The following is a 13494-nucleotide window of genomic DNA, read 5'->3' as shown; positions in this document are numbered from 1 at the left end:
GTATTTCTCTAAATACAGAAGAACTAATCTCCATAGTTTTAAGTACCTCATTTTCTTTTAGCCCTCCATTAACTTGTCTTTGGATATTTTTTTAAGCATAATTCTTACCCTGAAAAAAATTTTATTCATTAGATGTGGGAGGAAAACTGAATAGTACAGAGGAGCTAGGTACAACTGAAGGTTTTTTCCCCACTTAATGGCAGCATATTTCTAATGACTAAACTTTTCAGTCACTAGGAGAAGATTATAGGACAATTTAGAATCCTCAATTTCATTCTTTTAATAACCTGAGTCCCTTAAGAAAGTCCTCAGCTTTTGACGTATTACTGCTCGTATTGACTTAAAAAATGACTAACTGAATGCCTTCAAATTGATTTTGGGTGCTTGCTGTGCTAGGACTGAAAGTACTATTCTTCTTATTAAATTTTGATATGCATACAGTGTATCACAGTGAACATAATATAACTAAAATCAGATGTGTAATATGAAAACTTTTGGAGTGTCTCTGGAAATAGTTATTTGATAACAGCATTTCATGCTTAAAGAGCTATGCAAAGTTCAAAAAGAAGGAAATCTGAAGAAAGATTCAAGCTGGTGTTCCTCTCCCTTTGTACAATTAGATCTTTTATATTTCTTTGTCCATTTTTAAATCAGTGTCTGAATTTTGTCTTCAGTATGGGAGCAGGTAAAGCAGGAATTATTTTCTAATAGCAAGAAATTTTATTTTTATTTGGTTTTTATTAATAAATACAGTCATATTTAACAAAAAATAAAGTGCACTGCAATTTTAAAACCATGCTTATATATTTATGGTGTCTATAATAAAGTACTTTTACAGAAGAATCATACTTAAAATACTGGCTAACTGGAGAGACTGGTTTCGGTTTCAAGGAAACAGATGATCAGGGAGAGTGTAAAGATATACTGTCATTCTCCAGCTGTATTCTAATTTAGATTGAACTAAATCTAAAACTAATCTAAAACTAAATTAGGTTAAACTGAAGTAACTTTCATCCAGACATTGATCTGGCTACAAACCATGCAAAAAAAAATGTCATTCCCCATACCATCCAATTTGATACAGAAGAAACAAGAGCAGCTGAGTGACATTGACATATACTGTACTCCATACTGTCTTCCTTCAACATAATGACCAGGAGGTCTGGGGTTAATTAGTTTGTAAATATATTGTGAAACCTCAGATTCTGAAATGTAAGTTTGGAAAAAAAGGGAGTCATGCACAAAATACTTCTGTGATTCCCAGGAGCATATTCATGAAAACCCTTGGATAAGTGTATTCAGGCTATTAAACAGTTCATCCTGCAGACTTTGGCTAGGATTTTCAGTACAAAGGAAGATTTATATCCAAGTTGATAATATGGTTGTCCCTCAATCTTTTCTGAAAATCCCTGCCTTCCTTCTCACTCACTACTATGTGAAAATCATTGAATAGTGGGAGTATTGCAGTTTCAAGGCTTTACCCAAGCAAGATCCTGAAAATATGGAACTCCAGAGATCCAGTTGAAACTCCTTAACCAAATGTTGAATGATTTGTGTATGCTTTTAATATGCTGAAGTAATGGCACATAAACAGTTTATCCTCTGCTTTCTGAAATGAAAGCAGCTTTTTTGTCCTGTTATTTCTTTTCTCAATGGTTCTACTTAAGGTTAAATATTTCTGCATGTATTTTATATTGTCTTCAACTGATTTGCTGAAATGATACTGCAAATGTTTAGGTAGCCCATGTTCAGTGCCCAGAAGAATAATACAGGTATAAAATTTAATTAGTTTTCATTGTTTGATCTGAGTGAAGTGAGTTTTCTTCTGCTTCTGTAAGTAACTGTAAAAACCAACCACCCTATCAAATAGAAAAAATAATAAATCTTTAAAAGTTAGATATTTGAAGTTAAAAGCAGTATTTTATACTATTGCTACCTAGAATGTTAGTTTTGTTAATGTTATATCTTCACAATTACTTTTTAATTATTTCACAAACTCAATAACCATTGAAAACATGACGGCTTTTGTGTAAGAGAAGATAAGGGATCAGTTAGTCTTTATTCTATTCACCAGTTTAGCCATGAATTTCAGTACCATAAAAGTGAAATATATTAAGAATTATATCAGGAAAAATTAAACATAATTTGCTTGTTTTTTAATTAAAAAATATATGTTTTTCTTCATACCTGAGAAAATAGGAAATGTACAAAATTATTTGGAAACATTTGGAAAGCTTCCCATTTTATTGAGAAGTGGTCATGTCATATGAATTAGAGTGTTATTATTAATACATATGTTTCTTTATAACATTTCTTTATTTTAACTGCATTGTAAAGGTGGTACAATGGTGCAAGTTCATGGGCAGATCATGTAGTCAATGGTTCAGCTGAAAATTATGGGTAAGTAAAGAGTGTAGTGTTACAGATATAGCTCAAATGTATTTCTAATCTTTATAATAAGAGTTAATTTATAATTGTACCAAAGTTATTTCTAATAAGTATATTTTTCTTGATGTCTTTCCTTCTTGACTCAGGACTAAGGCACATTTATGTGCTAGTCTTTTTTCCAAGATTAAGCTGTTTTACTGAGTTACAAATGGAAAAAGAACATTAATTATGTTTGAACTATTTTTAAAACATGTTCTCACTGTTCAGGGCTGCTTTAATGAAAAAAGGCTTTTTGACTGATAATACCTGCCTACATTCATGGGGAATGTGTCTTTGAGATCTAACACTTTTTACTTTTAGAAATAATCCCAGTTCTAACTGTCTAACCTGTCTTCCTGTGTGATTGATCCATAACCCATGCAAAGTGCTGTGTACCTTACAATCTTCAATTCTTCCCAGCTGCAGCTGGCTCCCAATGAAAGGAGCACACCAGTTTTCCTTGCTATTAGTTCTTTGACTTTACTGCTTCTCCTGCATTTTGTTCTCGCTCTTGCAATATTTTTCTTCTTTATTTTTACTCACTTGCTTTGTGAATGTGCACAGAGCTGGCTTCTTTCTGCCCTTTTGTATCTTGTAAGTAGGAGCTGGACTATGCCAGCGGCATATTTTGGCTGACTAAAACAAACAAACATATGCTGTGGGTCCAAAATGCTGATAAATCCTGAAGTTCTTAAGTGAAACTCCTGCAGAATTACTGGGAACTTTTCCTTAATGAAGACTAAAAGTTAATAAGAACTAGAAGTTATAAAACTGTGTCTCAAAAATATTTGTTGTTAAATTATACAAAATAATGCTATACATTGGTGTCTCAAATGCTATAATTTTGTGCATACAGATACTTCATAACATGTAAATTGTGCATGAATATTGAATTAATTACTTATTAGTAAATTAATTACTGACCCTACCTTAAATGTTGTGCTTCTGTTTATTCTTTTGTGGTGATACAAGTCAATATATCTGCCTGGAGAAAGTGTCATGTACCTAAAACAGGTCACTGGAGGCCTATTAGATTGTACTCAGCTGAATATAACAAACCATATAAAATGATACTATATAATGACAAGAGAAGATATATATATATATAAGGGATTAGTCACAGTTCACCTGCAGTCCTACGGCTATTTAAATAAAATTGTGATTCATATTTGTCCTGTATATGTTGATTAAAACAGGAATTCTGTTTAAGGAATTCAGTGACTGAAGGATAACATAAGTGACTTTGTTGACTTGAAACTGAAAAAATCTGATAAAATCTGATAAAACCCAGAATTAATCCTTCAATACTTTAATGCAAGGTTCTCTCTTTAGAGAGGATAGGTTTGTAAGGGTCTTCTGGCTCAGCATTAGTTCAGCCACAGAAACTTGAGAATTTATTCTTTTGCCTAGCTTTTTGAACCAGAGTGCCACTGTTCGTTGGCTCTTCAATTTTAAGTGTTTGAAGTATACACTTGTGCTTTTGGCAAGGGCCATGCTTATTAGTTCTTCTGGGAAAGCGCACAAGCATACTGAGAATAAACAGCATTTGAAGAAGGCTGGAAAGTGCTCAGTGTAAGCAAAGCTTTTGTATTTGCTTTTGATAGTCACATTAAATAGTTCTGGTTTACTTGTCTTAGATTTAGTACTGCATAGATGTTAATGTAGGTAAATATCAGGGGAAATATACAGATTTGTAACTTGAAAAAGAAACTTATTTGTTAGTACTCACTGTCCCCATTTAAATTTAGCTCAAAAAATCTGTGGAAACAGAAATAAAAGATAAGAACATTTGTTGTGAACCAATATGACTTTTAGGTAGACCATAAGGCATAGAATATATTTAATAGAATGAAGACTACTGAAATGGATCAGATTCTGTTAAGATGAGTGGATTTACAGAATGCCTTTAACAGAAACAGTATGCTATTTTGTTCATTCGTAATTTAAGAGCTTAAAAGATAATAAAGTCTTATATAACTGCTTATCTTGGAATGATCTGATTGAAATCCTAGCCTCATCAAGTGACAGAACTCCTGTTGACTTCAGAGAGGTCAGAACTACGGTCTGTTGCCAAAAGTTAAGAAGACAGATAAACACATATTTGCAATATTAACCCCTGTTTGTGATAATTTACTCATTAAATGTCTGTCATATTACTGGTCTTTAAAATGTTACTGGAAAAAAAAGGGACCAACTGCAGCATGCCATGTACACATATATTTAAGATCTGAGGTAAAAAATCCTACAAAACCCACCAAGAACCAAGTACTTTTCAAATTTTACATTTAGTACTACACTGTACAAGGGCGTATATAGGTACATGCTTAATTGTAAGCTTGCAACTAATTCACTTAATTAGTCTATAGTCTAAGTGCTCTGCTGAACTGCATTTGAATATTCAAGCCCTACTAGGAAATGCTTCTCTCATTGCTTCTCTCTCAGGATTTTCTATGCATTGTCTTATATACCACTTGCTCTTCAGTCACGAAATACACGTTCATTAAAAAACCTTGAATGTTCCTGTCATTGCTCATACATTATGATCCAACATTCAAGTTGAGTGGGTGAAATATGGTGTTCTGAAATGGGAAAAAAATGTGTAATAAAATTATAATATAAAGTTGAAATGCTTTGGAATAGTTATAATTTTTAAATCAAAATTGATATTGCTATCTTGGAAAGAATTGCAGCAGTATATTCAGTTATAAAATTGAGCAGGGGGATGGGGACAGGAGAGGATTTCAGCTTGCTTTGAGAATTTTGAGTTCCCAGCTTTTTGAATGCCAATCAGGCATTCAAAATCAGGCAATCAGGCCTATCAGGCAATCAGTATCATGATCTTCAATGAGTCATTTCATGAAGACAGAGCTTTGTGTTCCTGCAGTGTGATTCTTTTATATGTGTCAACTGAGGGTCTGTATTAAAGATGCTGAAAGTTGGAAGAAGTTGGCAAAATACAAGGTACTATAAAAGGCAACTGGCTATATAAATGAAAATGTATATTACAAGTACCAGAAACAATAATGTAAAAACAATACTTATTATATTATAGCAAAAATCTGCCTAAGTCCTCACACTTTTAAGTTAGTAGTAAAGGAATACCTCCAAACATTTCATATTGTAGGCACAGAATAAAAATGTGAATAAAAGTTAATATGATAAAGTAAGTGCAAGCTAAATAAATTGGTAAGACATAAAGCAACATATATGCTGCTTGCATTCATTGGTTCACTTCTGTGTACAAAAATGGTAGCCTGCAAGGTTCATTTTTTGAGAAATTACCTTTGAGTAAAATACTGGAAACAGATTATTAAACTAGTTAAAGTTAACCAGTTAAGTGAAATTAGTATTATTATTAGCTTATTTGCTGTGTTTGCTTTCATTTGAATGCAGTTATAAAGTGTTAAGAAGCCTCTTTCTTAAAAGCATTCACCACTTCTTTTTGTTTAATGTTGAGATTTTCTATGAAGAAGTTGCTTACATGTTTTTACTATTTTCCCTTCAATGTACAAGTTGCTTTTCTATTCCTCCAAAATACACAAAATTAATTGGGTCTGATTTTACAGATAAAGAGGATATGAAATATTTCAGCACATCATTTCAGTCTTAATTGTTCCAGGATTGAGACTACTTATTGGTTTTGTTGGTATTTGATTGTAATAGCTAGCATAAACCTCTGACTGCATGCATAGAATCATAAATTAATTCGGGTTGGAAAGAATCTTGAGAAAACTGTCTGGTCTAATTTCCTACTTAAAGCAGGGCTTTGCTATTCCTCAGTAAATCTACTGATGATGAAACATATTTTCGAGAGCAAATCTTTATAGATATAGCTATATGTGCTTTTTTTAAGCATTTTTATAATTGTACCATGCCATCATGTGTTAGCATGATTAGATATGTCTACAACAGCATCACCAAAGTGACTGCAATGCCATGTATAGATACCTAAGCAAGCTGTAAGCAACTGAATTTCTGTAGTTGTAAAGGTCTGCACATAGCAGTGTGGAGCACAGTGTGCCTGGGATTGCGGCTGAGTTCTCTGCTTTGTCTGCTTAGCTGAATTAGCTAGTAGAAAAGTAGTTCAGATACTGGCATGTTACAGTTTAGTCATGCCTGTGACATACCTGTAGTTTTCACATACACCACAGTGTGATGTGCATGTGAATAGATCCTGAGTGGGTGCATGTATGTGTATAGATACATATTCTACATATATATAAAGCATAATAGAATATTACTGCAGCAAAAATATGTTGCTTTGCTTCCTATTTTTGTTTATTTTGCAATAGTACCTAAAAGCTTTAAAAAATATTAAGTTTCTTTGTAGGTATAGATAAGTGATATGGTGAGATAGATACCCAGTTTATCTATATATTTGGCACTGTACTGCTCCTTCCCATATTCCCATTTTCCATTACAATACTTATGACTCAAATTTAAGTTTGCTTGGTACTAGAAATCTCAGTTGTTTGTAGACATGCTTATCTATGTTATGCTAACAGAGGATCTTGTGTCTGTGACTAAACAGCAAAGTTCCTATAGCTAGTAGAAGAATAACATGTCCAAGGATTGAAATCCAGCAGCCATCCACAGACACTGACAGGTATTACCACTGTATATTAGCTGGAGTTTGAAATTTTGATAATTAGAAAATGTATCACTGTATTTTTGTTCTGTGCTCAGTGTTTCTAGAGTAAAAATGATGCACTAGGAGCTGAACTGTAGTTTACTGTAATCCTAAAGCAATTCTATTTTTATTTCTTCAGTTTTTTGTTACAAGAACAACCTAGTACTAAAATTGTGATTGGCATGATCTCATAGCTTGCTTTTTTAGTCTTGCACACAGTAAAAGAATTTAAGATGAGCTTTCAAATAAACTGCTTTCAGTTATTTTGGGGAAAAAATAACTTTTATTTGCATTGTAAGCTGTTATGATTGCTTACTGTTGAAAAATGTTCATCTTTTATAAGGCTTTCTCTATGCATAAGCTTAGATCAATGAATGTATTCATTTGTTGAAAAATCTCCTTTTTATTTGTTAAGAAAAGTAACAAATCTGAAAAATTAAAAATTAGAAATGGTTATTTTCTGCATTGGGAAAAGAGTTAGCTTTTGAAATTTCCAGAATATGAATATAGAACAATGCAGATAAATCAGTAGTTAAATCAAAATGTTGTAGAACCTTTGGTTAGATACTGTAGTTACTAGAATTTACAGTGGTACCTAAATAGTATGGGATTCTAATTATAATTTTTGATGGGTTTGGAATATAAAATTAGATTGTGAATACTCACAGAGCTTTCCACATGGTGGCTTACAGAGAACTCAAACAGTTTCAGAGTGATAGGTGTGCTTGGTTAAGAAGCACTTTCTCCTGTACTCTTTCCTCAGTGTAGGGGAGTGTCATGCTCACAAGTCTTGTAGACTTTGACAGGGAAATAGGCCACCTACCACGCATGTTTTCCTTAGCAAAGGTAGAAGGATGCTATGATAGGCAATACTAAATGGAGGAGGTCACTATTTGTCATTTCATTAACTGTATTTTTTATAATGAAAAGTCTCTTAGCAAAGATAAACAGCTCTAGTGTACATTAAAATATTAGACTATTTTATTTCCCTCTTTAATATCAGTAATTCATATGATACGAATTATAATGAGAAAAGAGGAAGCTTTTATCTAGATAACTTGGGTGGATATGCCCTCAAGAATGTTATCTGAAAAGCTATGAACTTCTGTTTTTAATTCACTGAGGTGTTTTAAAAACTGCTCCTCCACGCTTATGGCCAGATTGTGATATTAATGTATAGCTGTATACTGTGGTAGGTGAGGAGCTTCACTGCCCAAGCAGGTTACTGGAGTGATATTTTTTCTATAAAAGGGACAGTTTGTTTCTGAAGACCTGGATTATATAACACATGTGTTTACTGTTAAAAGGACAAAAAAAAAATATGTAAGGACAAAGAACAGACAGTAAAACTGTCTGTTGAATTGTTCTTTATATGTGTGTGATCTAAAACCACACAGAGAAACTTTCAAGTGGAAGACTGTCAGTGTGCCTGCCCTCCATTTGCTGCTGTGGGTGCTGAGAGGTTTGCAGCGTGTAGCCTGTACCTTGAGTGAACTCAGTTTCACCTCAGGATTCAACTTTTCAAATCCTGGAGTCTACAAAACAGTGGTACCAAAGCTTCATGTAAAAGCAAAAGGTTCTCTGCCACAATCCATGTTCCCCTTCACTTCTGGGACCTCATGGTTGTTTTTCCACTTGAAGTAAATGCCAGCTGTAGATCGGGGCAAACTGAATATTTGTATCAGCTATTGAATATGCAATTTTTGAGGCCTTTATCTGTTAGCGTAGTGGTTAGCTATAGTGGCTCTGTAATGCTCTGCAGAATACAAAACCTTCCCACTAACCCATTAGTATTAATCCTAATAGTAAAAATGCCTCACCTGCCTTTAACACAGGCAATGGATCAGATCCCTAACATACTGAAAGATATTTCTTGTACTACAGCTAAAGAGAATGAGGCCTTACGAGTAACAAGTGAAAGAGGCTTAACTTCTCATGAGGTGTTTATGAGAATCATGTGATTGCTACTCACCTGTTCCTCTGTATGTCCTACTGGCTGTTGAAAGGAGAGAGAAATAGAAAATGGAATGATACCTCTCACCATATTGCCCAGCCCCTGTCGCTGTGTGCTCCAGCAGTCCCCCACTCGCTGGCAGGAGAAGGGTTGTTCTAGCTCTCTGTGTGACAGACCCAAAGAAGAAAGTCTCTGTGGGCTCACTAATTTTCTTAAATATGTGGGTAAACAAGGTAGGGGTGGGTTGTCTGGACCTTGGTCATAGTCTCTTTTGTAATTTTGTTGAATTCAGGAATATTTTTTCTTTGAATTTATTCCCAAAGTCTAAGAATTTATGCCCATGGTCATTGTTTTTAAACACCATGCAGATGGCTGACACCTTTCTCATCTTCCATAGCACTGAAAACTCTCTTAAACAGTTACCTAAACTAAGCAACATTCATATCAAAGCTAAGGTTGTGTTTCTTTGTCTATCCACAATGTAAAAGAAGCGAGACAGTGGATGTTTTTGCTGATGAAGCTTCCCATTCAGAAACAGAACTGATAGAAGAAGAAGTGAGGTAATTTTGTTGTGGTTTTGTGCCAGGCTCATTGTACTTTTCCTCCAATCTTTAGTGCCGCAGCTTATAATTACCATTATGTGTCTCACTGTGGTGTGTTTGCTTGTTAGGAGCTTGTAGATGTAGGTTCATAGTGAATGGTATTATTCTGAACCTGTCTGTGGCAATTCCTTCGTATGCTCTAGGAATCCAAGTATTACCTCATGGAAGGCCTGAAGAGACACTCGTTTCAAAGAATCTTTTATCAACCCATTCAGCAGTTAGCTACCCCAGAGACAGCTATAATCTGTCTCAGTATAGTTTTTAGAAATAAAATGCTGTTAATAACATAAGACTCTTCATAATGAAGCTGTGGTATGTCTCTCTTTTTTGATACTAATTAAAATTTGGCTTCTTGTTACACTTAATCACCATCCAGTCACTCTTTGTCTCAACTGACTTCATTCTAAAATGCATGACTTCGTTCAAGGAAAAGTCTTGAAGGGTACATGTTCCCCATTTGTATTCTATAGCTGTTCAGTTACTCAAGGAGATCTGGGAAGAGTGTGAATTTAATAAGTGGCTACACCAGGGTATGGATTTTACTTTTAAAATTACCTTGATTTTATATATTTTAGGATATTGCTAGCAAATATTACTCCTTGCAAACAGACCAATTACATTGTGGAAAAAGGTGAAACTTGATTAATTTCTGAAAGTAATGGCATGAGTAATTGCCTAAAATAGTAGAAGACCAGGCTGCTTGATCAAGAAATTCTGCTTTACTTAGTCTAATTTCTCCCTGCTGCATCTCTAATGGTAACTTTTTCCATTGTTGTTCTGGCGCAGTTCTTTAGGCTGTGTGTTAGAATATTTTTTCATCTGACCACAGTCTGAGCACTGCGTATGAATTCTTCACTGTAGCCTAGCCTATATTTTAACAGACATCCTGAATCTAATAATAGTTAAAAGTGCTACATGGTAATTATAACATCTGGAATAAGAGTACTACCTCTAAATTAATGCAGTCTTTAAAAATCTAGTCATGTGAGTAAAAACGCTCGATTAAACTGCATAATTAAATGAGTCCTTAGCTTTAGTGAGACAATATTATGTCAGCTGTTCTTTTCCTCCAAGGTTGATGTATTAATTAAGAAAATAACAATATTTTTACCCAGAAATTGTCAGGAAACAGACTATTGCATGGATAGTCATTATTGAGACATTGGAAACATTTCAGCCCATTTATCAAGAGTATGGAGCAAGCCAAATCATACATGTATAAAAAACCTATGTTATCAAGAAGGGAACTCAGAAGATTTATCCCCCCCCAAAAATGTACATTAAAAAATGGTTTGCTCCAAACCAGTATCATGCAGCATATTTTATAATTAATAGAAAAGTCAAAGGTCAACTGAGCTGCTTTTTGACTAACATTACAGGAATTGTGAAGCAGCAGATAGACAGCCATATCAAAGATCCAGATCAACAGAGCAACGTCCTATGCTAGAGCGGACCAACTCCCGCTCCCGATCCACAGAGCGTCCTGACTCAAACCTCATCAGGTCGATGCCTTCATTAATGACTGGAAGATCTGCCCCTCCTTCACCTGCCTTACCGAGGTGAAACAGACAAATCAGACTAATCCCCTTCTGCCCCACCAGCTCACCATTTTATTTTCCCAGTAGCTAATTGGTATCGCCTCATCCTTAGCTGATCACTAGTAGCAATAGATACTAACCCTTTCAGTGCCAACACACTATTTATATTCTACTCTGGATATAATGGTGTGGCTGCCATTGCAAATTGTTTGCTAACAGTATTTAACTACATTTGTTTGTGATTGCCCATTTATCAGGAATCCTGGATGGTTTCCCACATAAAGCACCTCATACCTATCACATTGTTCTCTTACAGTATGAGAAACTGTTTATGTTCATCAGACATCACTTATGGTACAACCATCATAACATCAAATGAAACTATTTTTTTTAAAAAATAGTTTCTTTAAATGGTCTGTACTAACTTTGTCTATTAATTACCATTTTAACCACCATTTTCTCTGACTACATTTTACTGTGCCATAGTCTGTATTGTTCCTGTTTGAGTGCTATACTTTACTGATTGACATTTTGAAGATTATTATACCTTACTCTTAGCTTAAATAAACATACTACAATAAAACCAGTACATTTTGGTCTAGTTGATGTACAGTAAAGCCTCTCCTTATTTTAGAACTGCGGAATACATTCTTCTGTTTTCTGAAAGTTAGAGTTAGTAACATCAAATCACCAGTAAGAGTCAAATACCAGTGTCTTTTCTCAGTTTATTACTTTGTTTAGACAAATCCCTGTAATCTCATTGCCACTCAATGGTAATTTAACCAAATACAAGCTGAGTAAAGATCGCTGAATTTGACTTGTGGATAATTTTATGTGTATGTGGGTATTATATCCATATGCACATGAATATACACAGAAAAAATTTTCTGACTTGACTGTGCAAACAAGCATCTTATGGATGTTCAGCCTTAGTTTGGCTCTTTTCTTTTTCACAGAGAGATACCTCTTTTTAATCAGGTCTTTTTCTGAAAAGAGATAATAGTTTCACTATGGGACTGCAAGGGTCCCAAGTGATCTAAAGCCTACTTAGTCATGTTATTAGTTCTTGATGGTATTTAAGGATGAGTTTGTCATTAAATGGCTATGGTTTGTTTTGATATGTGTCTCATAGGTCACATCCTCGAACTGGGTCTGTTCAGACAAGTCCATCAAGTACTCCAGTAGTAGGGCGAAGGGGCAGGCAGTTACCACAGCTCCCACCAAAGGGGACGTTGGAGAGAAGTAAGTGTACGGTTTTCACCTTAATTTTGTTGCAAAATTGCTCATGAAGGTCGATTACATTTGTTATTTTTATTTTGACATTACAGTTGAAATCTCTTGAGTTTTTGTGTACAGAATTAGGATTTGATAGTAGTATTGCATTTTGTACTATATTTTCTTCTCTTATGTTTTAATATCTACAATACTCTTGACTGAAATGAATCACCAGCAGTACAATAATCATCAACAGTGCAATACACACGAACCAAGATGGACTAACTATTATTATGATCCTGTTCCTTTTGAACTCAGTAGGTGTTTTGTCATTGACTTCAACAGGCACAGGAAATGATCTTTTGTATGTTGTTTAGTGATAAAACTCTGGCTCTTTTGGGAGTTAGGAGCATAGCTGATCGCTTGTGGGTTCACATGGAGTGTGTTACAGATTTCTTATATAAAACCTCTGCATCTTGAAACAGGAAGAGCAAGAAGAGAGGCAATCTTTAAAATAGGAAAGGTCAGCAAGATATTTCATGGTTCATGTTTTACTGGTATTGTAATTGTCTTTAATGTCTTATAAAAGCACTGGTCAATGGAGACATTTTCCAAAATTTTTAGAAACAGAGGTATATAAACACATTTTTTGATAGCAAATACATTTTCACCTGTCTACTTCTGATAACTAGATGTGCTGTGCAAAATCAGTCTAAATGGCCATATACACTCCTTTCTTTTAATCCTTCTTAACATGTATATTGTATCTTTTATAAAACTTCTGTTGGTTTTAACCCCTGTGCTTTGGTTCCCTTTTTTTTTGTTTGTTTGTTTGTTTTGTTTTTGTTACTTTCCCTAGACAATGGAGACAAGGAGATAGAATCTTATGAAGGTCTGTACATAAAGGAGAGTTTGTTTTTCACCTGAAAGCCTTTTTGAGAGGCTATATAGGGAAAAATAAACCCAACTGCAATTGATGTTACTTGATTGCACAGACATAGTCAGAATTATTGTCATAATTGTTTAATCTTTTTTATACTCAGACCTGTGGCTCATAAATTGTACAGGGTTCTACATGAAAAAAAAAACCAGTATAAATAATATTATCTAAATATGATCATCATTAGA

General features: G+C 34.3%; 1 protein-coding gene across 28 annotated transcripts in view; it reads left to right on the top strand.

Moving 5' to 3' along the window:
• The window catches only part of RIMS2 (regulating synaptic membrane exocytosis 2), a 500381-nt gene that overhangs the window by 344769 nt on the left and 142118 nt on the right, over nucleotides 1–13494 (top strand). For 7 of the 28 annotated variants that reach the window (XM_074812995.1, XM_074812927.1, XM_074812744.1 and 4 more), the window contains 4 exons: nucleotides 2338–2400; nucleotides 10993–11172; nucleotides 12284–12393; nucleotides 13226–13258. In XM_074812995.1, coding sequence (XP_074669096.1) covers nucleotides 2338–2400; nucleotides 10993–11172; nucleotides 12284–12393; nucleotides 13226–13258 — 386 coding nt within the window. Of the gene's footprint in view, nucleotides 1–2337; nucleotides 2401–6866; nucleotides 7034–9499; nucleotides 9572–10992; nucleotides 11173–12283; nucleotides 12394–13225; nucleotides 13259–13494 lie in introns of those variants that run through there. The other 21 variants (XM_074814086.1, XM_074813314.1, XM_074813564.1 and 18 more) reach the window with 9 other exon arrangements.

This window comes from Strix aluco, chromosome 1 (genome assembly GCF_031877795.1).
Source record: "Strix aluco isolate bStrAlu1 chromosome 1, bStrAlu1.hap1, whole genome shotgun sequence".
NCBI lineage: Eukaryota > Metazoa > Chordata > Aves > Strigiformes > Strigidae > Strix > Strix aluco.
This window is presented reverse-complemented; position numbering and strand designations above follow the sequence as displayed.